The 26,909-nt window shown below is 38.2% G+C and overlaps 1 protein-coding gene across 1 annotated transcript; it reads left to right on the top strand.

The window, feature by feature from the left end:
• Positions 1 to 294: 294 nt before the first annotated feature.
• Positions 295 to 26,909, top strand: TES (testin LIM domain protein). Its single transcript, XM_059847141.1, has 7 exons — positions 295 to 426; positions 8,725 to 8,810; positions 17,334 to 17,586; positions 19,873 to 20,208; positions 23,426 to 23,641; positions 24,184 to 24,342; positions 25,462 to 26,909. Exons 1-7 carry the CDS (start codon positions 400 to 402, stop codon positions 25,651 to 25,653), a joined length of 1,269 nt encoding a protein of 422 aa, XP_059703124.1. The 5' UTR covers positions 295 to 399; the 3' UTR covers positions 25,654 to 26,909.

Raw genomic sequence — 26,909 nt, forward strand, 5'->3', positions numbered from 1 at the left:
CCTGCTGGCCAAAGTCCTCCCGATGCACCCCAGGTTACCACTGGCCCTCCTGGCCTCAAGGGTACACTCGCATTACAGCCCAAGATTTCCTCTTTTCTCATGCTTCGGGAGGTTCCGCATTTGCACGGGTCCGTACTCGAAGGCGAGAGCCTGCACGGGCAGCGCCCCGCCGTCACCTCCCGCCGCACCGGGGCTGACTCACGGCCGGGCGGGGCTCGGCGGGGCCGGGCGGGGCGGCGGCGATTGGCTGCCGGGCCGGCGGCGGCCGGCGGGGATTGGCTGCCGCGCGGCCTTTGTTCGGCTGCAGCCACTGCCGCAGGGCAGCGGAAGTTTGAGCGTCGCGGAGCGCGCGAGCGGTGACTTCTCCGTGGGAGCTGCCTCACAGTCGGAGCCGCCGTCATGAGCCTGGAGAATAAAGTGAAGAAGGTAAGGGGGGCTGCTCGCCGGGATACCTGCCGCGCACGCCGCTGTCCGCTCTCTGGGGAGCGGCGGACCCGCCTCGGTGCTGCAGCCTCCTCGGGGGCTGCCCTGGGGTCGCCCCTGGAGTGCCCTTCCCGGCGCCCCGTGCTTCCCGCCCGGGCCCCGTGGCAGGAGAGCCGTCTGCCGGGGAGCCCCGGTGCGCGCCCAGCTGGGCTGCCTCGCTGCTGCCGGCCCTAGGGACTCGCCGCAGTTGGTGCCCCAGGTGGGACGTACCGCTGTTCTGTCATGCGAGTAAAGCGTGTGTTCGGTCCCCCCAATAAACCCCCGAGATCTGATAGTTGCTTTCATGTACGTGCGCTGTGTATGTAGTAGAGAAACTCAAATTACAAGCAGCCAAGTCGCTGTTGGTGGTTATGTTAGTGATTGATTGCAGACCTATGATGTTACTGACTCTTCACAAGTGTGTTATCAGCGGTCCTAGGGATTGCCCCCTTGAGCGAGAGGCCTGGGCTTGATTTTTCTTTATTTTTAAAGGTATGTTGACTAGTTGCGTCAAACTGGCAGGAAACAAAAGGTAAGTAAAAGAAAGCGATAGGTAATCCAATTGTATTGAATCTCTTTCCAAAACTAAACATTTAAAACTTCCTATGTAAAGCTGACTTCACGTGGGATACTCTTATAAGTCTTTGCCTCTAGTTCTTTCACAAATTAAATGTAGTGCTAAAGCACTGAATTTTTTAAAATTAAAAACTTTTTCGTAGTATCTGTTTTGATACTATTTGATAAGGGGAAAAAGAGCTTTATATGTGAATGTGGAATTAATCTATACATAACCTTCATTGATATGTGGAAAGTAGTCTTTTGAAATGCATGTTGTATGAATGTGTGGGGGGTTTATTCCTGAATTGTTTTATTTAAAGGTAGCAACTTGTTTTAGGATATACATATGCACTTTTGTATACCCCTGTGCTTTTCCAGCTTGCAGGCTAAAAACTGACCTGGGGGTGGAAGTAGTTGTGTCGTGTGGAAGGCTACCTGTTAGGGCTGCATCCTAGCAATGGATGGCCTTGAATTACAGCTTGCTTCAAGTGATGTCACCGTGTGATAGTGTCACTTGGGTGAGGATCCTGCTTTGGAGGAACTGCCTATCTCAACCCCTGGTCATTAGGCCATCAGCGTATAGACGGATGTAGCTAAGTACTGTTGCTGTCTTTAGAAGCTGTTTGTGTGCACAGTGTTGTTCCCCTCCTGATACTCCTTGAATGCAGTATAAATAAGCTTCTTGAGTAGATTTGCTTGTGTTGTAAGCACAATTTAAAACTTAAACTTGATGGCATCACAGAGCTTGTTTGCTGGAAGCTTTTTGAGCTCCAGGAGGTGAAAGATGCATATTTGTGGAAGACAGAGCATCTAACTCAGAATTTATTTATCTAAAGAGAAAATAAATATGGGGTGTGAAATGACTGATAAAATTCTGCTGATAATGGAGTCTTGGTTTGAGTGAACTTGTAGTTGCTGAACATCTGCTTGAAATTACTCTGTAATTATTGGGTAGTTGTGTGTGGTTTAAATTTATTTGACTATTCTGCTAAATTTTTCTTGCTTATCTTTTACTTCTCTTCTTCATCAACTTTGAAGATTCCTGAAGACTTTTTCTGAACCTGCTCAAATAGACACAAAAGCTAGTGCCACAAAAGAAACCAGCAAAGCTCTGTTTTATGAAAGTAGTATTTCTGTTCTGCCCTGCTTTAGTGTTAATATGCAGAGATGTCTATGATTTGAAAACCATCACATTTTCTCTGTTTCTACTATGTGTATGCTCAGAAACATGTATCTGTTATTGTGCTCTCTCTCCTCTCTTGCTCATATCATCTCATCTTCTTTCTCTTTGTAACTTGGATGAAGCTCATTTTCCAAGAGAACAGAAGAGGCTCTCTGAAAGTCCCTACAGGGAGAATGGGGAAGCTTTACTAGGTACCAGTGAGTTCAGTACAAAGTTCTTCTTTTTTGACTACTAAAATTTATTTGATCAAAACTTCTTAAATTTTGTACCCTGAATAGAATAACAGTTTCATGTCAACTCTGGAATAACTGTGTGTCTTCCTTTTCTGTCCTTTAATTCTAATTCTCAACCTGTTTGTTTTATTATCTTTTTGCTTCTCTCTTTTTTGCCAACTTCCTTCTTTCTTGAAAGGTGGAAGAACATTCTGAGAAGTGTCCAGTCAAGATTATCAAAACTGGTGAGCTACTTGGCTTTCAGAAGTAACTTGTCCTGAGATGGAGATTCCTGTGTCAGATTTCTAGTCCATCAGCAGCAGTAGGTTGCTTTACCACATGCCATGGTTCTCACCTGTCTCTGTCTTGCACCCTGGAGCAAAATATCTTGAGTTCTCTTACAAAATGTACTTTATGTAGCCTTTTATTTTGTAGTGACTTGTAGGTATTTGTTGCCTGGCAAATAACCTGGTAAATATTATGGAGTGGTGAGTGGCTAATTTGCCTGTTGAGCAGGAATTTCCTAAAGCACTGGGCAGAAGAATGCAGGAATTGTCATGTTGTCTCCAGATAAGTAATTCCATTGCATTTTTGAACTCTTAGTTTAGATGTTGGCTATTCTGTAGCCCTGGTGTTCAGCAGAGCAGAAGGAAATGAATGCCTTGGAGCAGCATGTTGTATGGAGGCTCAGACACTCAACTGGTGCTGTAGAAAAGCTTCTTTCCCTGCCCACAACTGCTAATTTATAACTGTACAGGGTAATATAATGGAATGTTTTCTGCTTCTAGGAAACCTGATAGATGAAGTTTCCAAGGTGACATTCCTAAGATTTCTCTAAGTGTCAGTAATCCATGAGTCCATTCTTCATTTTTGAGTTTCTGTATTGTCTGTTTGGAAAGCTAATGCATGCATTTGTATCTACATGTCTGGGTTTGTGTGAAGAGAAAAAACACTCAGAGAAAGTCTGTTTTCATTGCTGATATTAGGTTTGGTGGGTTTTTTTCTTCCAAATGTAGCAATTCTGTCACAGTCTGTCTGATTGGAATCGCTTCCCTCCAGTACAAGACCACTAGGACTCCAACAATGTACGTGTTCTTTAGCAGGAAGAACTGCTGCCCCACCTGCCACAATTTCTAACCCATCCTTTCAGCAGTGGACAGTGGATGCCTTATATACTTTGTCTCATGACAGAAAAGCAGTCCTGTTTAACATACCCTTCTTAAGGCATCTTAGGGGCACAGTTACTTTGGCTCAGACTTTTAATTTAGCTTCTGTTGTGTTTCTTTCATGTGTTGTAAAACTCATCTTGCTGTCTTAAGTGGCCAGAGGAACCAGTACTACTGTGAAGCCAGATGTCTCTCTTGGGCTGAATCCTGGGCTCTGGACAGCCACAGCCTGTCAGAAACAGAAATTTCAGCATGAACTTTCTGCACTGAGCAATATATATGCAGAACATATGCAAATGTGTGGTCATGTAAATTTTATAGTCAGTTCCCCATGCATTTTAGAGCTATTAAGTAACTGGCAAACATCTAGGCAGTGAATAGTGTCTTTTTGGCTGCCTTGTGAATACTAAGTCTAAGACTTTTCCTGATCTGTTAAAATTTTCCTTTTGCATTTAGGGGGAACTGTACAGTTTTCTCCTTTTTCTCAGGGGGAATTAGCTTTGCTCTTGCATTTGAGGGTCATGAAGATAGTGTTTGTATAAAACGATTGCACAACAGAGCTGAAGGGTAAGAACAGGAGCTCCAGCTTGAAAAGTACTTGTGTAAAAAACAGACCACTGTTTCTCCCAAATACAATATATGCTGTGTTCTCAAACCTTGCTTTGAGGCTATAGGGAGCATAAAGATTTAATGCTTTGTGTTGAATACTCTAGCAGAACTTTGTTCTAACAGCCTGGATTCCTGCCCTGTCTGCCACCTCTGTGAACTTGGTAAAATGAATCAGTAGGTCACGGTCCTGCTTTTCAGCCATGCTGGCAGCACAGTCTCATGCTTCACTAGAGAAAATAAGAATCTGGCACTGAGTCTGTTCTATATAAACTTTCACAGTATAATACTTGCTTTATAAAAAGAACTTTGCTTGCAGTGGAGAAGGGGCAGGCAGTTTGGGGAGAAGAGGTGCAGCTTCTCTAATGTGGAATTTGTGTGTGGCTATTTTTCAGTGGTGTGAGACTTAGTTTGTTCTGTTACAATTGGAAAACCCAACACCGAGTGCTTTAGACATTGCTAAGTCAACAACTGTAATGATCTTTGATAAATGAATGGCCAATAAAGTATGTATAGGAGCAAAGTCAACTTTTCTGTGTTTTGCAAAGCATGATTTAGTCATGTCTGCTAAGCTGCACTTCCTGTTGAGGTCACTGTTTGTTTTGGTGTTACTGCTATGGAAACCCATTATAGTAGATCTTTTTTGCTGTTTCATATGTACAGTAAGATCAAGGAAATGTACTTTTATTCAGGGGTGAGTTTTGCCTGAAAGTGGAAGAATGAAAACATTTATATAGATATGAGAGGAACTACTTCAGTTTTGTTCACAAGCTAAGTAACTTCTTCCTGCATATGCTGTGGGGTTTTAGGTTTTTTCCCCCCAGCAAAGTTAAAAAAAAAAGGTGAATAATTTTTTGGAGCACCTGTCTGAATCTACACCTCTAGATTTTCTTTTTTGTCCAGCATCCCTGCATATCAGCTTGGCAAATACGGCACAGCTGAACTAAACATTTGACTCTTACTCTTTTTTTCCCATGGCAAAAGTACTCCCCAGGTGTCTGACTGTAAAATATCACAAAATGCCTGAATAGCAAGTCAAGAAATTCTTTGAATGCATTACTGCATGACTTATGATCAGATGGAAGTTTCTTCAACAGGGTATAATTATAAACCAAGTATTTTGCAGCAAGGGGGAAAATTAACTAACTTTGAGTTACAGTATTCTGTCATAAAAGTAACAAAGATCTGATTCTGAAGTTGTACCTGGAAAAAAAGAAAGAAATGTTTCTAATTTTCTCTAAGAAAGTAGTAGTAATAATGAAGAGCAATTTTGAAAGAAATTTTATTGGTAAAAGTTGCTTAAAAATACTTTTTTTACTTCAAGAAAGTATACTGAACATGTCATGCAAATTACTGTCTTTTTCCTAGCAGATACAAAGTTTACAGTTATGAGGGTGTACATGTAAATATCTATAATGTAGTTTCTTTTAAAATTGTATTTTGCAATCTAAATAGATATGCTTGTTTTATTTATATGTAACTAATACTTATGTGTATTGGCTGTGTGTGTGTGTGTGTGTATATATACATATACACACACATGGTTTTTTATAGGGATGTATATGTACAAACCCCCCATATGTATAGTTTTAGCTGGTGACCAGAGTTGGTGGGGATCCTGGAAACCTTCAGGAAGAGCAGAGCTCTTAAGATGAAAGCATGTCACACCTGTTACCTAGCATCTCAAACTTGATCAAATGAACAGGTTAGGAGTAAGGAGGTTTCTGTCATGACATTTCCAGAATACACCAGATCTAACTGTACTCTAGTACTGCTGGTGTATGTGTTTCTGGTTTTGTTGGGGAATTTTTTGTTGTTTTTAAAGTCTACCTAACTCTTTATTTGTGCCTTGTTTTTAGTTTAAGGTTGTCTAGCTACAGCTTTTAAAAGCAGAAAAAAAGCATGCACTTTCCTGCATGACTAGAGCTCCTAAAAATGAATGTGTAGGTTTCCAGGTCTGCTTCTCAAAACCTAATGTTAGAGAACACAACTGGGTAAGAGTGCTGATGTCAAAACAAAATACATGGAGTATTGTGAAAATGCCTCTGCAGTTCTGGATGATGGATAGTGTTGTTTTGGAGGTTTACAGGTTGTGTTATTGTGTGTGTCAGCTGCATTCAAACTTAGCTAGTGTAATGCTGGATGTCGTGAATAAGCAACACTTGTTTTCTGTCCGACTGAGCTGTCTTTGATAGCTGTTAGCCTTTTGAAGGTACACTATGTAGCAGTGTCTTAAATATTTAAATTCTGAGCTATTTGATATATCGTAGAAGGTACCACAATAAAATAAATTCCTGGGACTTTTCTGCTATCAGGCTACTGCAGCTCCTTGATTTATTCTTCTGCCTGTCCAGATCATCCTCCAAATATTTTTCTTGGATGCAACCACTTTTTGGCATCCTTCTTTCTGTGCAAAATGGACTTCTGTACCCAGGGTTCTTAATTCCAGTCAACTTTGCCCAAATCAAAACACATATTAAAAAACCCCAGGGTCAGAGTTGTCATCAATTTTAATAGACATTTTAAAAACAAGTATAAAGTGATTTGTGGCATACTGCTCTTTGTTACAGATCAGAATTTTTTTTTTCCTGCTCATACAGTGTCTGTCAAAGTTGTTTAAGAGCATTGCTCAGATATTCATATGTCTTTTGTAGTAGTTACTTCTTATGACTCCAAAATTATAAAAGAACAATCATTGCTCTTTTGTTTTTAAACTTTAAATGCTGTAACCTTTTTAAATTTTCCATTTCTTGTGTTTCCGTGCTAGAGAAGACTTCTGATAGTACAGAATATAGTGATGTAAGATCAGATCTCAGCAATAGAGCATGCACAGCAGTGAGATTTCTTAGGTTTTTTTGGGGTTTTAGCTTATCAAAAGTGTAGCTGATGAAGAACCTAATCTTCAAAGTTATGCTTATTTTACATATCTACTGATAGGTTTCAGGTTAGCGCCTCATGTGAACTTAGTTTGATGATGTCACCATGATCACATCCAGCTTGTATTTCATATTCTAGATACAGAAGAAAAAATGTCATATCCTTCTGTCCATCCCTGCAGTAGCTTAATAGCTGCCAACATACCACCTCCTTCTAAATAGATCACCATCTTCAGGGTAGTTTTCCTCAGGGATGTCTGATGATTGTTGAGGCAGTGATCCTTTTAATTACAAAGTAACTGAAAGCAGTATTCCCTGCATTTTACCATGTGTTCTGTATTAAACAAATGGTTTGTGAATAATCTGTTCTTTATTTTGGACAGAGACCAAGTTGAAAAGTTGACCTGGTTTATATCCTTGTACATACAACAATAGTAGTACGATTTCTCTCAGTAAATGGCAAAATTAATAATAAAACTCTATCACCACATGTGAATAACTTTGGCATTGTGTTGTTGCCAGAACTGAAGTTAGTACCAGAACTTGCCAGTTCTAGCTCAGTTTCCATTCACAGTAAAAGCTAAACTGCAGGTGAGCTGTTTTTACATACAGCTGGTTGGGAGCACTCCATCCACTGTGTGGGGTGAGGGGATGGCCATGTTGGGCATACCCATCCCCTCACCCTCTGTCTGTTGGGCATGAGCCTGCATACCCAGCTGTGGCCACACTTCCATGGTCCTTCATCTGTCTGATTTGAGAGCCGTGTTCCTCAAAGGTTTAAAATGCTGGAGTGAGACACTTTAATTTCACTGTGTTATATGAATGCCTAAGTCATCGTGCTTCATATTTGTTTATCACCTCAAACTTACAGGTGGCTGTTACTTGGTTAAATTTGCTGATGTGTTGATATATTGTGTGAATACTTTTACTCTTCACTGTTGTCTATATTTTCTGATATTTCCTCTGCATTGTGAATTGGTCATCCATCCTTTTGAAACCCTTTACATATCCCTTCTGGTCATTGATTTTACTAACTGTGCTGTTTCACTTTCCCCTCGGAAAGTCAGCTGGTATGAGTCCAGCTGAAATGTAATTGTAAAAGGTATATGCTACTCTCAGTCACTATCAGAGTAGCCTCAAATATACTTGGAAATATTAGACAAACCACTTAGTTGTTTCCTTTATTTGGGATTAGTGCAAATAAATCTGGGGTTTGTTTATTTATTGGTGTCCGGTGTTTTGCCAAGTTAAATACTGTAAATCACTTAGTCCAGATAGCTGGATTAAATGTCCTTTGACTTGAGGTCTTCTGGCCTCGCTTACTCTGATTTCACAGCCTTAGACTTAAGGAAATGCTGCCAAGAGCCTGCTTCTTCTCTTGTGTGAAGGTGTAGAACAAGCTGGGCTGGGGAGAAAAGTCACCAGAAAAGTACTAAGGCTACCTCTGCCTGCTTAGCTCAGTCCTGTGTAGAGGCTTGTGTGATCACTGCCACTTATGTAGATACAGTAGGAGTGCACCCCAAATGCTGTCCTTATGTCAGCTTAGTCAAATGCTTAGTCTTTTGCTTTAGCTGTTGATTGCAGATTGTAAAGGCATCAGTAAGATCATTCGTGCATCATAATACTTGAAGCTGACTGTAGTCATCTTCCTCTGTATACAGATGGGCTTGGGCCATGAGGAAGGATTTGGTGCCCCCTGCTTAAAATGTAAGGAAAAGTGTGAAGGATTTGAGCTTCATTACTGGAGGTAAGTGACACCAAATGTATCCTGAGCTGTGACTCAGCACTGCAGACCTTGAGGTATGTATGCAAATGTCTAATTAACCGTTTTTGTTCTCTCTTAATTAAACTGTTAAGATGTTTTTAAAAAGCTGACACAGTTCAGGGCCAGAAATTCTCAGATGGATTACAACAGTGTATCTAATCACTCCTGAACATGCATTTTATCCACCCTGAAGTGAATGGTAGTACTTCTACTGCAGCACTAAACAATTGAAGTAGATTTGTAAAAATATGTCTAGCCTTACTGTAAGAGACATGACAGAGAAGAAGTGTTTTATTTGTGTAATAAAATGCTTTTTCAACTCCTGACCAAATATGTAAGCTTTGATCTGAGATGCTCTGTAAAATTACTTTGAAAATATTTGAAACATTGTACACACCTACAACTTATTTAGATGGGGAGGAGGTGTCACTTGTGTGTGTCACATAAATTCAAATAAGTTAGATAATACTGAGTCTTGGATGGTGTACTGTTCCTAAATCAGTGAGTTGATGATAGCAGTAAATAGTCTGTCATTACTTTTGCAAAAACTTTCTATTTCATTAAGACCTTTCTTGCTTTACTAAAACAAGATGTATATATGTATCACTGGCCCAGTTCACTCATAATACTGGGCATGCTCTAAGATGTAGCTTAGAGCATGCCCAGTATTCTGGGCTTAGTAATTCTGATTTTTCAGAAAAAACGCCCCTCTCAATGGGAAAAGCCCGAAAAGAACAGAAAAATAGCTGTTAATAGTACTAGCACGTGCTATCAATGAAAATTAATGCATTAAACTAGTGCTAACTAGCTGGAGTGAAAGTTGCATTGGTAGTAGAATTTAGTTTTGTCGTATAAGGTAGCCTTTGTATGCCAGCTGTAGTGACATCAGGTGCTGATAAGGCCTAGGAGATTTTACATTATCTTTGCCCAAATATTTGACTGCAGAGGACACTGTTCAGAAAATAATCAGGCAAATGAAAACAAAGCACAGCAAAAATGTGTTGTAAGTTGATACATAATCAAGCTATATTCTTATCTGTAATATATACTATAGAAACCACTAGAAACAACTTACAAATAATGACACAGATCAAGAAGTCTTTATGTACTAGTAGGTAAACGTGATCATCTAAAGATAAAACAATTTTTAGAAGGACTTTTTCAGCACCCCCTGCATCACTGAGGGGTTGTGTGTAGAAGTAATAGTAAAATAAAACAGAAATAATGTAAGTAATGCAATAAAAGAGAATTTTAAAAAGTGCAACAGTAAATAGTGAAATTATTAGTTTCTACTGAAAGCTCTTTTGTCCATAGTCACTATGGCAGATGGGGAAATTACAAGTGGGGGAGGAAAAAGTCCAGTTAACTTTTTAACTCTTTTTTTTTTTTTTTTTTTAAATTTAATTGCCAATATTGCACCTTGTAATTGCTAGGTTATTCTATAACATGAAATAATTTGGAATAAAAAGAAATAAAATGGCTAAAGTGGTTTATTTACATCATAGTATGATTGCCAGGTTAAAAGGTGTCTGCTTCTGTGTGGGTATTTGGGGTTTTTTGCCTTTGTTTTTCTTTATCCATATTGCACTGTTTTCCTGTGGTTAGGGCTCATTGTACCAGGTCATGAAAACATACCTCATCAGATCACTGTCTTTCCTAGAAACGCTGAAGTTTGTGGACAGCAATGGATTAAAAAACAAGTAATGAAAAAGATATAAGAACAGTGACTGATTAGCTAAGATTTAATTTGGAAATTGAGTCCATATAGGATAGACCTGGTAAATAAGGTGGCTGGAAGTAGTCTGAGAAGCTTCATCTAAGTGTCAGCCAAATGTGGCACATACTTCTGAGACAGTAAAAAAGTTAGCAATTGAGAGAATTCAAGAATGGGTTGGAATATAGCTGTTTCTCCAGCAGAGCTGCTACTGGGGACAGTAAGAGTGTGAATCTGAAGTCTTCATTCAGTTCTGTGTAAATAGTTTTCAAAGGGAAAAATATATTAATATGCTTTGCATGACACATGTATTGTTGTAGTCCACCACTTAAGTGGAACACATTGCATCCCAAATATCTGTTTACTTGTTAGCCTTTAAATTTGAAAATCTGTTTTAAGTAGGAACAAACTGTAGCACAACTGGACAGAATATTGTCTTTATAACATGAATAATCAAAATCAGTTCAAGTTTACCCACGTACTTAATTGCTACTTGTCTGTAAAAGACAAGTGTTGAAGTAAGAATTGTAATTAGAGAAACAGTTACACATTGGCAGAATAATTGCGGGTAGGGATTGACCCTGGTCAGCAGCCAAACACCCATACAGCTGCTCACTCCCTGTCCCAGACATCAGGGTGGGAGACAAAAAAGGAGAAACAAAAGTGAGGTGACTCATGGGTTGAAATAATCAGTTTAATAGCTGAAGTAGTGGGTGAGCAAGTGCTATAACAGGAATCACTGGCCCGCTCCCACCAGCACACTGATGCTCAGCCAGTCTCCAAGCTGTAACTACTTAAGTCAGAAACCCTGACTTCATCCTCTATTTCCGTTTTATGGCTTATCATGATGTTATATAGCATTTAAACCAATTTGAGTCAGATGTGCCCTTCCCAGCTTCTCTACTTGCTGAGGTGGGGGCAGAGTTCAGAAACGCAAAGCCTTGACTTTGTGCCAGAAGTGGCCAGTACTAGCAAGTCCTATCAAGACTGTTTTAGCTAGACCCCCAAAGCACAGCTCCGTAAGGGCATTATGAAGACCGTGACCTCCATCGGAGCCAGATGCAGCCCAGCAAGCAGGGCAGTAGCGGCAGCGTGTGCTGACACTGCCCTCTCCTGGGGACTGCCGAGGAGCTTCAGCACGTCGCACAGCTCTTGGCCTGATACAGGAAAATGCTGTTCCTCGAAGAGCCAACATGTAATTTCTTTTTGTACTTCATACAAAAGACCCTCAATTTTTCCTCTGGGGAGTCAGAAAAACCCAAGTGTACCTATCGAGTAGCAGGGCTTTACAAGGAGTTACTACACCCTTGCGTTCTTCTCTTTACTGGGAGTATTTGGAATATATCTCTCCTGGGTGGAACATACTGTTTTAAGACATTTGTGCTGTAAATCTTGACACGCTGTTTGGGCAGGTTTTATAGGTGCAGAACTATAAGTTGAAGCTAGTATAGAAATGATGGTAAACCAAGCCTTTAGTAAAATTTACTCCTAAGTTTTGAAGTTCTGATAGCCTCAGTGTTGTGAGCTGAATACAAAAATGAATAAAATGAGAGATGTGATCTACAATGGTCATTGAATGGTTAACAATTTCCTGGTTTATCTTAGTGTGTTAATAGCTTTTGCTTTTAAAATTGTCATCAGAATCATGTTTCTGTCCAAGTGTAACTGCAGCAGAAGGTGAAGGTCTTTTTAATTTAGGTATTAGATTTATGTCAGGCTGAAAAACACCCCCCTCACATGTCCAGTGGGTCAGGCTGGATGTAAGAGATTGCTACTCAGTTAGTTACATATTGCTCTTAGGGAATGTATTTCCCGCTAGAGGGAACTATGGGACTGGAGTGAGAAGTTGCTAAAAACAGGAGAGAAGGTTCTGATTTATCTTGGTTGCATATATACCAGAAAGTGGTAACTGTCCCCTGTGTGACTTCCCAAGATGTTAAAATAAACCTCTGAAAACAAGAATCTTAAGCTTGGGAATGATCTTTTTCATCATGTGGCTTCTCTGCACAGATCCATTATGTGGAAGGCAGGGAGAGCCCTAAGTTGGCTTCAAGATTTTCTGATACTACAGCTGGCAGGGAAGCATTGAGACACAGTTCAAAGCAATGGCAATTACTTATAGCTGCAGTAATAGCAAGAAAACATTACAGAAGGAATCATAAAATCAAAGACTTGAATGATGAAGCAAAGTGCTTTCTCAGTGCCTTCTCAGTAATTTCATTGATGATGCGCAGCTGGAGGAGTGGCCAATATGCTGGAATCCTGTGCAGCCCTTCAGGAGGATTTTGGCAGGTTGGAGAGATGGGTAGAGGAGAGCAGTCTGAAATGCAGCAAAGGGAAATGCAGGGTCCTGCACCTGAGGAAGAATAATGCCATGCACCAGCACAGGCTGAAGGCTGACCTGCTAGAAAACAACTCTGTGGAGAAGGACCTGGGTATCCTGTGGAATACAAGCTCTCCCTAAGCCAGCAGTATGCCCTGGGGTCCAATGGTGTCCTGGGGTGCATTCTGCATGTGGTGTGCTGTGTCCTATTCTGTACTCCTCAGTACAAGAGAGACATGGAGCTCCTGGTGGAAGGCAGCAAAGATGATTAAGGGGCCACAGCATCTTGGAGCATCTCTCTCAAGAGGAAAGGTTGAGGGAGCTGGGCCTGTTCAGCCTCGAGAAGTGAGGGGACCTCATCAATGTCTATCAGTATCTCAAGGGAGGGTGTCAAAGGGATGCAGCCACGCTCGGCTTGGTGGTGCTGAGCAATAAGACAAAAGGCTGTGAGCAGAAACTGCTGCACGGGAAGTTCCACCTGAATAAGAAGAAGAACTTCTGTACTGTGCAGGTGACCGAGCACTGGAATGGGTTGTCCAGAGAGGTGGTGGAGTCTCCCTCGCTGAGATATTCAGACCATCTGGATTTCTGATCCTGTAATAGGAGGAGGTTAGTCGTTCTGCATGGAGGGCACAAGCCTCAGGACTTGCCAGGTGTTTGAGGATTTCTCTATGCTTGCAGCTACTGCCTCCTGTCACTAGGAGCCAGCATAGAAAATAACGTGATCCATCTTACTTTCCCTCTCCATACACCGAAACGTAGGCAAACGTAGGATGGTTTACATTTGATTTTAGAGAAGGAACTGGAAGTCTTTGATCCTTCATGTCAGTAGACATTCAGGACACAGGAATTCATCACTACAGAGAATGGAATCTCCATACCTTTCTTCCTTGTTCTTTCTAACTACTGAAGACCTGCTAGCAAGGCATTATCTGATAGACCTGTCTTTACAGTGTTATGCAACTTTTCATTCCATAGATTTTGAAGTTTCCTCCCTATCTTCCATGTTTTGAGTGGGAAAAGCTTTTCAAATTGCTGAGACTGGGGGAGGGGAGGAGAGGGAACATGGCTCTGCTTTGATGAGGTCCTGAGAGCTGTGAAAACATAACCAGGAGTCCCTAATATCTCCTTACTATATACTAGATACTCCAAAATATAGTAAAAAAAATTGCTATCCAGTCCATTCTAAAGAGAATTAATTGGCCATATACCTTCTTCAGAGGGGACAGTGAGCAGGATTGTGCTGTGGCAAGAAGTTAGGACTAAATTGTGAACAGTGCTATTCAGGAACAGTTACGTATGTAAGTATCAACTGGATATCTTTTAGTGCTGGAAACTATTAAAGAGGAAAGATTATAAATCAGAACAGGATACTTTTTTGCTCTGTTAGCAGCTGTATGGATATCTTCATGTGGCTGAGATCCAGGGGGAGTGTTGGGGAGCATTGGAAATGGCAACAGGACAGCCATGGGGATTTTCCTTCGATTTACTGAGATATGCTGACATCAGTTGTGACTCAGCATTCTCTGCATTCTTTCTGTATTGTTTTGTACTGTATTCAGAGGCATAATGGTACACAAGTTCTAATGCCCAGGCCACTATTACACTTGTAACATTGCCCCTGTAGCATCTTCATGCAAACTGTTGGCAAAGAATTATTCACTTAATTTTGAATGAGCAAGGAGATTAAACTAAAATGTACACAGACAAATTCTTAATTTCAGTGGCTTCCTGGTGGGGAAGATTAGTGAGTACCTTGTTATTTTCAATTCCATAATAAAGCACAGTAGTTCTATGCCAGTTTTCACTGTGAGTCCCAGGAAGGACCTAAGGACAAATTGTGTGCTTTCACTTCTTCTCCACTACTTCTTTATGAGGAAAGTAAAAAAAAAAAAAAAAAATCTCTCACAGATACTGCAGTCAGTGAAACATTAAACCTTCAAGGTGGGACCAAGAATAACAGCAGCTGAGTCACAGTATTCATCTAATGGAAACTAGAAACAGGGTCTCTAAGCTATTCTGAATTCTGAAGGAATGTTACTAGGAGAAACATGCAATTTCGTGACGTAACAAAATTAAGGTGCTCTTGTGGCTTTTCCAGCACACATGAAAGTCTTAGGATGAATTCCACCATAGCTTAGGTGGTCTGGTCTCTCACTGCTATCAGTGCTGCTTTACTGTGGTTGGATGCTGTAGTGCTGGTAGAGTGCCCAGCCTGTGTCACATTGCAGTTGAGACCACACAGGCAATACAGCAGTATGAACTGTTCTTACTGAGGTCTGTCTTGCAAGCAGAGCAGTTCTGAACAGCATGATTGTGCTTCAGTTGTGTAAGTCTGTGCAGGGAGCCCAAGAATGTCTGGTCTTCACCAGTGTCATTAAATCACATCCTATCAAGACACAAGTCTAAAACTGGGGGTTACTGTTGCTAAAGATTTAAGTTGTAAATAAAGTGTTTAGTGTCATTGTTTGGATGAACAAACTGCTTCAATTCCAGTTGCATGTGTGCTTTGAGGCATAAAGCTGCATGGTGATCAGGGTGTAAATCACTAAATCTGAAAAAAACTAGGTCTGATTCTCTCACCTGGTATTAGATCTCAAAAAAGATATGACTGAGAATTGGTAATAAGGTATAATCACATGCATGCCATAAAAGATGAGCAAAATGAATGTGAATTGCTTTATTAGTATATTAAATAGTCTCTAAGTATTAGCTATGTAAAGGATTTGTGTAGACAGATGTTGAAGATCTTGCAAAATTTTATGTTTCGAGTACTTGAGATGCATAGTAAAGCTTTTAAGCACAGTGGGAAATGCTAGTTCATGCTTGAATGTTTTGGTAAACTGGGAGATTGCAAAGTGATTAGTGTATAGTAGCTATTCAGGTAAGTATCAGCTTTGAAATTCTGCACGTCTTTCCTGTTGTGGAAATGAGTTGGAAGCTGTCAGACAGTCTACATCTCAATTAGAGATCTCTTTAGGTATTTGTGTTGCAAAGTGAAGTCGATTCTGCTTAACATTCTTATTTTGAATGAGTGGCTCATTTTTAGAGTTTAGGTATTTTTATTTGGAGTGGGCTTTAAAACTTAAATTACCACAATGTATGTTTTCTGTGTAACCAAATGACCAGTGCAGCATCCACCACACATTGAAATGTTAGTACCCTACATCCTAAACTGGAGTCCATACAGAGAGCATGTGTTTGGGGCTGGCTGAGTATCACTTCATGTTGCCAATTACAGGTTCTCCTTCCTTTCCCATTACCTCAGGGGCTTGCTGTAGTTATGGTATGTTCTTGTTGTGTTCCTGTGACATATCTTATGGTGCCTAACTTGCCTTCAAGACTGTCTAAAGCAAGATGCAGAACAATGTTGGAGTTTGATGAGTTTTGGCAGGCAGGGTTCGGAAGCATTTTATAGCTAAAGTTTATGCTATTTGTTGTATGAAGGATAAATAATGAGGTAAAACACTGCTCATTCCTCTTCAAACCCCAGAGATCCAGAAGCTTGATATGTTTTCTTAGTCTGTAATAAGAACCATTAGTTAGCATCTAGTTTCTCTGATTTCTGGCTGACTGCTTTGAACTGAAGTTCTGGAGACACTGTTAATAAATAATGAACTAGCTTGTCTAATCCTAGGTCCTGTTCATTATATGTGAATTGTTTAATTATGCTTAAGGTAACAAATTACTTTCTAATATTCGTTAGCCAAAGCAGTTGAATTATGTTGTATATGAAAGAATATAATTTATATCCAAGGAAGTAGATCTACTTCTACCTTTTAAGGCTGTTTTCTGTGAAAAGTCTCTCTACAGCATGTGCCAAAGTACCTCTGACTTGGTTCAGAGCTGCTTTGAAAGGCTTTATCCATATAAGCCTTTAACTTTTCTTTCATCTTCTCTTTAAATTCTGTGCTTTGACCAGAACTTGGTGCAATTATGCTTTTCATATGTCTGTATGCATTTTCTTCCTTTCTTGGAAATACTTGTTTCCAGGCAATAGCAACCCGGTGATAACCAAATATCATGCATACAGTGAAATAAATATGAAGAAAATAGTAGAGTGCGTGTAACTTTGAATGTTTGAAGAGCAGCTGAAATACTAAAATCCCAAGCGAATGATTGCTGGGGAAATCATGTTGGTGCACTAAGTTATCTTATAATAAATCTGGTAGGTGACTGATAATGGATATGTATGTGTTTGATCAGTACTGAGATGTAACTGAAGAAATGGCATGGCTTCGTATTAAAAATGCATTAGTGTAGTTGAGTGATATCTGATAACAGTATCTGTAAATAAACAATGTAAATAATACAACAGGACACATAAAGGAAGTGTTTGACATATTGCAGAAAAAGTGTATATTTCCTAAACAAAGCACTGAAAACAAAGGTTTGGGTTCCTTATGATGTTACTACATGACCCGATGATGTGAGATTGTAATTTTGTGGCTGTTTCTATGAATTTCAGGAAAATATGCCGCAACTGCAAATGTGGCCAGGAGGAGCATGATATCCCTTCAAGCAGTGAGGAAGATAGGAAAGTGGGGAAACTCTTTGAAGATACAAAATACACAACTCTCATTGCAAAGCTGAAGAATGATGGCAATCCCTTGTATAAACGCAATGTAATGATAATGACCAGCCCAGTGCCAGCCAAGAAGAACATAACCATCGATACTGTGACTTATGAGTGGGCTCCTCCTGTTCAGAATCAGACACTTGTAAGTCCAACTCACATTTTTTCATGTTCAAGTCAAGAGTTGGTGGGAGATAAAGTAGTAGAGCTTACTGGAAGGATAACTTTGCCTCTTCCTTTCTTCCTCCTCAAAACTGAAAATATGGTGCCTATTTAATGAGGCTTGCATCTGTCATCTTGCTTTATGGTTGTTTGTCTGTAGAAATGCTTAAAAACCTGGGGAGGTGAGGTAATTTTTAATACATAGGATTAAGAGTTATCTACTGGTTCTGTAACCTGCTCTTTTTTTCTTTTTTTTTTCTTTTTTTTTTCTTTTTTTTTTCTTTTTTTTTTTCTTTTTTTTTCTTTTTTTTTCTTTTTTTTTTCTTTTTTTTGTCTTTTTTTTTGTCTTTTTTTTTGTCTTTTTTTTTTGTCTTTTTTTTGTCTTTTTTTGGTTTTTTTTTGTCTTTTTTTTGTCTTTTTTTTGTCTTTTTTTTGTCTTTTTTTTGTCTTTTTTTTTGTCTTTTTTTTGTCTTTTTTTTGTCTGTTTTTTGTCTTTTTTTTGTCTTTTTTTTGTCTTTTTTTTGTCTTTTTTTTGTCTTTTTTTTGTCTTTTTTTTGTCTTTTTTTTGTCTTTTTTTTGTCTTTTTTTTGTCTTTTTTTTGTCTTTTTTTTGTCTTTTTTTTGTCTTTTTTTTGTCTTTTTTTTGTCTTTTTTTTGTCTTTTTTTTGTCTTTTTTTTGTCTTTTTTTGTCTTTTTTTTGTCTTTTTTTTGTCTTTTTTTGGTCTTTTTTTTGGTCTTTTTTTTGGTCTTTTTTTTGGTCTTTTTTTTGGTCTTTTTTTTTGTCTTTTTTTTTGTCTTTTTTTGTCTTTTTTTTTGTCTTTTTTTTTGTCTTTTTTTGTCTTTTTTTGTCTTTTTTGTCTTTTTTTGTCTTTTTTGTCTTTTTTGTCTTTTTTGTCTTTTTTGTCTTTTTTTTTGTCTTTTTTTTTGTCTTTTTTTTTGTCTTTTTTTTGTCTTTTTTTTGTCTTTTTTTTTGTCTTTTTTTTTTTTCTTTTTTTTGTCTTTTTTTTTTTGTCTTTTTTTTGTCTTTTTTTTGTCTTTTTTTTTGTCTTTTTTTGTCTTTTTTTTGTCTTTTTTTTGTCTTTTTTTTGTCTTTTTTTTGTCTTTTTTTTGTCTTTTTTTTGTCTTTTTTTTGTCTTTTTTTTGTCTTTTTTTGTCTTTTTTTTGTCTTTTTTTTGTCTTTTTTTTGTCTTTTTTTTGTCTTTTTTTTGTCTTTTTTTTGTCTTTTTTTTGTCTTTTTTTTGTCTTTTTTTTGTCTTTTTTTTGTCTTTTTTTTGTCTTTTTTTTGTCTTTTTTTTGTCTTTTTTTTGTCTTTTTTTTTGTCTTTTTTTTTGTCTTTTTTTTGTCTTTTTTTTTGTCTTTTTTTTTGTCTTTTTTTTGTCTTTTTTTGTCTTTTTTTTTCTTTTTTTTTCTTTTTTTTTTTTTCTCCTTTTTTCTTTTTTTAATAAAGTTGAAACATTTGCATAGGGAGTGTAGGCTTAAAGGGAAAAAAAAACCAATATGCAACACCACATCAATTTATATCATTGTTTAAAGTTAAGGGGAACACTTAGTCTTGCTTATAGCTTTTACTGTATATGGCAAGAAAAAGGTCAGTGTTGACATCTAAAAGAGCAGCTCTCTTCCAGTATATTTTCAGCTGAAGTAGATGAGATGGTAGATAGCCTTCTGAGGATCTTGCTTCACTTTTCAACTTCGGTTACTAATTTATTGTACCAAAATGTTGTGCAATCCATGCCAGAATGACATCATCACAAATTATTCCTTTTCATTGAAATAATCAAACCTTGTGCATCTAAGACTTACTTAACATTCAGTTACCAATTTGATTTTTAGCCTTGTCATTGCTTTATTTAAACTAGGGCTTTTTTTTCCCCCTTAATTTAGCTAGAGTTATTTCTTCAATGGGCTGTATGCCCCAAGCAGATTCTTTCAGTTTCTACTTTTCTAAGACTACACTCATGATCAGTATTCATAGATAGAGACAAGGTGCTGTGTAAATGTTATTTATTCAGAGAAGTAATAACTCTTTTCTGTATGTTGTAAAAGGCTTAAAAAGGAGTCTTTCTCTTACTCTGGGAAAAAGCCAATTAATGCATCTGCTGTATTTTATCTCCATTACTTTTTCAGAAGCTTAATGTTTATGGAAAAAACCTTGTTTTTGACAAATATGACTGTCGCTAAAAACAGTAGAGATTAGTTTAGTTGTGTTTGCTTATGAGAATGGGTGTGTAGTTGAAGCGCCATCTGATGTGTGATTCCTGCTGATTCAGGCTAAGCAGTACATGCAGATGTTACCCAAGGAGAAGCAGCCTGTGGCTGGCTCGGAAGGCGCGCAGTACAGGAAGAAGCAGTTGGCAAAGCAGCTGCCTGCTCACGATCAGGACCCTTCAAAGTGCCACGAGCTTTCCCCCAGTGAAGTGAGGCATATGGAACAATTCGTGAAGAAGTACAAAAGAGAGGCACTTGGTGTAGGAGATGTCAAGCTCCCTGGTGATGTGGAAGTGAGAGCTCCTGATGAGAATAACTTGAAAAATGGTGGTGGCAGAGGTACCTCATCTGCTGTTGGAACAATGGAGAAGTTCCCAAGTCAGAAAGCATCTCAATATGTAAGTATAAGAAGGGAAAGGTAAAGCAAGAAGGTGTATTATCATCTGAGTGTTTTATTTGGTCATTTTAGCCCAATTAAATTGTTTGTTAATTTGGAATAGAAAAAAGCTGGGGGGGGAAAGAAGAAACTGGAAAATGTTGTGAATGTCTGCATAGAGCCATGGTTTCTGACAGTATTTAGTTCATTGCAGCAAATAACTTCCTAGGTGACACTTTCATCCTTAGTGCAAAAACATGTTAGCTTGGAGATAGTTTATTAGGGTGGCTTTTACAGAATAAGAATCAAAAAGTTTGTGTCGTGTTAGGGACTAATTGTTACATTCCTCTCCTCTTGAAGAGTTAGTTTAATTTTAGAAGCTTGTTTTCTCCTCTTTTTTGGAAGAGCACTGAAATTACCCACTTGACAAATTGTGTTTTAAGTGAAATTAAATTAAGGAATAATAAAGTAGCATGTCTCCATCTTGTGTCCAACAAGTTGAACCATACAATGGCTTTTTTGACTAGCCTTCTTTTCATATTCAGCTCAATTTTCTTAGCAATTTTTTTCCTTTGGCATCTGATTTCTCCTTGTAATAGCTCAACAAAAAACAAAGTATATAAAACTACCCAGTTTTCATTGATATTTCAAAAATTATATCCTTAATCAAGTATTTCTGACATGACTACTGCTGTGCATATCTCAGCTACCAATTACAAATTCAAAATAGGGGTAGGATTACTGAAGGAACATTAAATCAGTTTAGTGGAGGTACACATTACTTTGGAGTGTCAAAAGCTGTACTATAAGATGATTTCTAGAAATGTTGCTATTATGTGTATGAATCCTTAAAAATGTTTGCCTGCAGGTTGCTTACAGAAAATTAATATACAAGTTCTAGATGGAGAAAAAGGTTTGTTTAACATTGGTTGTAGAATGTGACTTTTGGTATTATTGGGGGGTGTGATGTGTTTTTTATTGTTTGTTTCTGAACTGACAGTAAATATGACTAATGGTGTGAAATATAAAACCAGCACTTAGGTTTTAGCTTTGGACATGGCCACTTACCCTAGAAATGTTCAAGCTGTGCCATTTGGTTACCTGTAGTTATTTGCCTTTTTTTTTTTTTTTTTTTATTGTAACTGTCTTGGTTAGGTTACTGTCATTTTGTCTTATATCAGCCTTTCCTGCTGGTTTACTTTAGTTTCACAGCAGCAATTCTTAACTTATCTCCTCAAGGAAGACCTACAGAAATGCACATCTTGAATTGTACCCTGCTGACCAACTGTCTTGGACTATAAGTCAATAGCAGGAGGCACTCTGTCCTCATGAGTAATTGGATCAGAAGGTGCTTTGTTTTTTACATTACAGCTGTTTATCACTCCCAAACTTTTCTTACTCCAGTACCTGAGTATTCTTCCTTCAGTTTAAGCCAAGCATATATTATCACTGTGGGCTGTGATTTAGAAAGAGGCTTGTAGGTTCTTAATAGCATATGTGAATATTTGGGTTTCTTATCTGTTGTTAGGTACTGACTTTATACTGGGTTAAATAATCAGGATTTAGAAATGTTATTTTTAAGTGTTTTGGTGGGGGGGATGTCTTACTTTTGCAACGAGACTTTGTTTCAGCTGTATGATTTAGCATTATCTCAACTGCTTTTTAACAGTTCAGCATAAATTGATACAAAAGAGCTCTTAAATACTTAGCAGAAGAATGCCATCCATGTCTACACTTTTTTTTATTGGTTCTGCATTTTTGCTCATCAGATATTCTTGTACATTGTTTTTCAGACTGAGTTTGAAAGTGGTATTCCTGTAGCTGTGGTAAAAAGAATCTCTTGAAAAATTAGTTTTCATTCTAGGAATAGACTGCACTTCTTTGAAACCTGATTAAAAAAAAAAAAAAGCAAACCAAACAACACTCACACACAACCAGGTCACTATTAATGTAAATATACCTATAGTAATTGTCTCTGTTTTTACAAATACAAAGCTTTTTCACCATGACTGAAAGCTGAATTAAAGAAGAATATGTGCTTAGCATATTTTCATTTTGTAAAGAAGGACATTTCTGTGTACCTTTTAACCACCAAAGCTGGAGATGTTGTAAATGGTAGGCAGGTGAATCACATTGCCTAGACTTGGGTCTACGCAGCTACTTAACCTTTCAGTGGGCTTCTCTTGGAGTATGAGGTCTAATGTAGAAAGGTCAGAAACCTTTATATACATGTATATTTGAAATTTCCCTTTCATTAATTTCCCTGCATTCTGTTCCAAGTTGTTCTTCTTTTGGTGGCTTTCTATCTATCTTTTGAAATTGTCAGGCATCTGGGATCTGATCAATATGCCTTGTAGCCGAGGCATATTTTATTTTTATATGCACACACAAAGCCATTTGTGGCTGATGTGAGTCATAGAGGAAAACCTTCCCAGGATGTTCAGCCCTGTCCACAGACCAGCTGGAGTGCAGGAAATGCCAAACTGATGATTAAACTGTTGATAAAAAAACTTTGCTTCAGTAACATAATTCATCTGTGTTTTTTACTTGATGGCACAACCCTCTCTGTAGGCAGGTGTAGGGCAGAAGACTGATAGTGGAGTCTCTGGAACTATTTGTAGTGTAGCTGTGTATGCTTTGTAGTTTATCCATAGTCACTCTCTTGTCCTAAAATCATTAATCACGGACTGTTGGACAGCAGCCATGAGTGACTAGCATCCCTAGAACACAGTTTTAAACAGAATCAGTTTGAAATATTCACTAATTTATTATTTTCCCCACCAGTGATGCAGATATGGCTTGGTCTTCTCATGACCCCTAAGTACAGCCATTTCCTTGTCATGCATTCTAGTCATAGTTGGTTAGCTTGGATGGAAGATCATTATTCTGTCCTTTTCCTAAGCATGTAAGGTTTACAGAGCATAACATGAACTTTAATTGCCTGTTATTTTCTTCAAACACTGGACTGCAATTGCAGAATGTGAATACAGCAAAGTACAACAATCCTTTTAAGGAGCACTAATGCTATGACAGTGGAATGTGCATCATCTTGAATGGCTTAGTTAAACCTAAACTATGGTACAGCTATATCCTGAATCACTGCTGTCTGCTTGTGGGATTAAACTAATGCTTTCATTTCAGTCTGGAAAGATGGAATTTATTAAATAAATAGATAGTATGTAATTTTTATAAATTTAGCTTTCAAAGACTTCATTAACTTGGTAATAATCTCTTTCCAGTCCTGCTATCACTGCAAACTGAACATGAAGGAAGGTGACCCAGCTGTCTATGCAGAACGTGCTGGATATGACAAATTGTGGCATCCAGGTTGTTTCGTCTGTTGCACGTGCGGTGAACTTCTAGTAGACATGATCTATTTCTGGAAGAATGGTAACCTGTATTGTGGAAGACATTATTGTGACAGTGAAAGACCCCGCTGTGCTGGATGTGATGAGGTAAGAAATATCCTAGTCCTTTCTTCTAGCAAAGTTATCAGGGAAACAAACAAAAGTTTGTTCCCCTGATAAGTGTTTAGGAGTTTTACTGAAACGTTTCAGTGGAGGAAGATGATATGCCTTCCCCAGTATAGTTGATATTTTAGTTGCAAAGAACTGAAACCAGTATGGACACTGCACATTCAAGAAAACCCATAGTTTGCTTTGGATTTGGTGGTGATTTTGCACCATCTATAGGGACATAGGATGTGATATGTGAGGGCAAATTCTTCCAAAAAGTCACACTTATGCAGTTGTTTCCTTATCAGGAATGCTAAGGGCCAAAGTGACCCTGGGCAGCAACAGGGAACAGCCCTCCTGGGGCCTCTGGCATCTGTGAGCTCTTGGGAGCAGCATGGAGGCTTTTGGGAAACAAACAGTGGTGGAACAACTGGGAGTTCCTTGCAAATCACAAAACATCCAGAGGCTAGGCTTATTAAAAGGTACACTGTTCAAAGGAATGTGCTTGTTTACTTGTACCCTTGTTTGTATCTTCCTCACAGCTAATATTCAGCAATGAATATACTCTAGCAGAAGGGCAAAACTGGCATCTGAAACACTTCTGCTGTTTTGACTGTGATTGTGTTCTGGCTGGGATAACCTATATAACAGTGAATGACAAGCCAGTCTGCAAATCCTGCTACATGAAGAACCATGCTGTGGTAAGGTCCTTACAGATGTCTTGGTGTTGTGAAGGAAGGGAACATAAGTCTGTGGAGCTTCAAACTCTTTCTCAGTCTGGAAGTATGTAAAGAGTATAAATTGAATATTTAGGTTTGAGTCAGTCATCTTCTTCCCCTTCAGGAAAAGGAAACCAAAACCCACAACTTCAGGCAGGCAAGTGTTTTGTGACTTCATAAACTTGAAAAAAAGCTGCTGCTGGGGTGAAGGTGTTGGAAAAACACCTTGAATTTAGCTAGTGGTGAAGCAGGATTTGGTAACAGAAGGAGTAAAGTAGGTGAAGATGAGTGATGCTGCTAAATGTTTACTTCTCATCAGTTGTAGTTCACTGAGCCTGGTGGAAATCAACTTCAGTTGCTGCTAAAGGCCTGTAGTTAAATACTGCAATCTAGGTACTTTTGTTTCATTTATTTCTACCCACACGTCTTAAAAAGGAGAGTGATTGACAGGATAAAGCTAGGAGTTTGGAAAAGAATGGTAGTTCTCAATTCGTGGTTATGCTGGAAACTAATCTGAGATAATGGTCCATTCTTATCTATAAGTTAGCTAGCCACTGGTTGGGGGCTCAGTCTAATGTGCACCTCGGTGATTTATATAGTGAATGAAGAAAAAAAATGGTCATCTCTAGTTGGCAGTTTAAATTATAATTTGTGAACGACCAGATTTTAAGATAAATTGCATTCAAGACTTTCTAATAACCTTTAATTATTTGGCATAACCACAGAGCTGTCAATGCACAGGAAGATTTGTAGGTAATCTCTTCACATATTTAGGTTACTGTTTGAATATCTCTGCCATTTGACATAAAAGGTTTTTATGATTATTTGGGTAGTGGGAAATCCTAACCATCATAACTGTCTAAGCTTAGTCCCAGCAGCAAATAAACTTGCCTGTTCATTTTATTATTCTGTGCCCTCAGCTGAATTCTAATCAAAACACTTCAAAAGTAAAGAAAAAAGATCAAAAGCTGGAGACTTTTTTTAAAGGCTTCTTTTAACACCTGTCTTTCTCCTCCAAAAACATTTAAAAGTTCCAGGTTTTATTTCACTTGAAGAGAGCATATGTGTGCTTAGTTTCAGTGTTGTTTTATTTCTCACCAGATCTGCCAAGGCTGTCACAATGCAATAGATCCAGAGGTTCAGCGTGTAACCTACAACAACTACAACTGGCATGCTAAGCGGGAATGTTTCTGGTGCTCCTGTTGCAGCAAGTGTCTCATTGGCCAGAAGTTCATATCTGTGGAAGGGATGCTTTTCTGCTCAGTGGGATGTAAGGAAAAGATGATGTCCTAAAAGAAGACATGCACAAAACTAATCAAGTATTGCTGTGTTCCAAAGGCTCTTGCATTTCTACTGTAAAATGTATAGTGTCAGGGCATTTAAAATTATTGAAAGTATTAAATAGCATTTCCCAAAGATTTTTTTTTTTTTTATGTCTAAAGCTTCCTATGTAATCCTCATTTCTTAGCTATAATAATATTTTCTCTTTTGGAATACTGTGTCTAATTTCAAATTACTTCATATCACAGAAATGTAAGAAAAAATGTGTTACAAACTCTGTACATTCTAAGGGAGCTCTTCACTGTGAAGAATCTTTCTGCTGTATCTTGTGTAATGGAACAAGAAAATGAGAAAATGTTCCAATTTATCTTGTTTTGTATGATAAATGTAACTCTTCCACCTCTGGTTTCACTAATTTATCATTTTCATAGTTTTTCTGCTTTCATCAAGCACTTTAGACAAAATGATCGGTTTTACTGCCATGTACAGATTTGTTTTCCTGACTTCAAGTATGCAGGGAGAATGACACTTAAAAAATTTTGCCTTTAATAATTTCTTTGGTTTTGACACATGGGTTCTTGGGGAATAGTGACTTCTCATGTCTAGTTTTGAAAGTAACTCCACCAGTAGAAAAATGTTGTTTCATGTTTCTTTTTGCAACTGTTCATGCCTGGAAAAGCTTTAATTTTACAGATACTAAAGTTATGTTATAGATTGGGTGTGGGGTGTGTTGGTGTTAAAAAATAAGAGCAGGTCCTGCTTAGATTAAACAAAAAATGGCCAGAAGTAATGGGTGTCACTTTTAGCCTTTCAGAACTGGCTTCTGTTTTATATCATGAATGTTCCTTTCCTAAGCTGTGCCTTCTATCAAGAGGGATGTGGCACATAGTACTGTATGCATTTCCAAGATTGTATTTCTGCAAATGGATCCTGCTTTTGATTTCCAAGTTTTAACCAAAGCATGAAGAAGTCTTTCCCAGAAAACTTCCAGTATTTGAGTGAAAAAATTCACAGCTGTGTATTAGCTTTGCTTACTAGATAAACCAAATGTGTAGCTCATTCTTTTATTTAATAATTATAGCCCTACAGTGAAGCTTCTTAGATATCTTTGTGCCAAACACTGAATGGGGAGTCTTTGGCCTAAAAAAAAATAATAAAATAATTAATTTTTAAAGAAAGTCTATGCAAGTCTTAAGTTCAGTTCTTGTAAGTTTTATGGTGATTGTATTGTAACACCTATAAATAAAATTAGTGGTTTTCACTTTAAA

This window comes from Haemorhous mexicanus, chromosome 5 (genome assembly GCF_027477595.1).
Source record: "Haemorhous mexicanus isolate bHaeMex1 chromosome 5, bHaeMex1.pri, whole genome shotgun sequence".
Lineage (NCBI taxonomy): Eukaryota > Metazoa > Chordata > Aves > Passeriformes > Fringillidae > Haemorhous > Haemorhous mexicanus.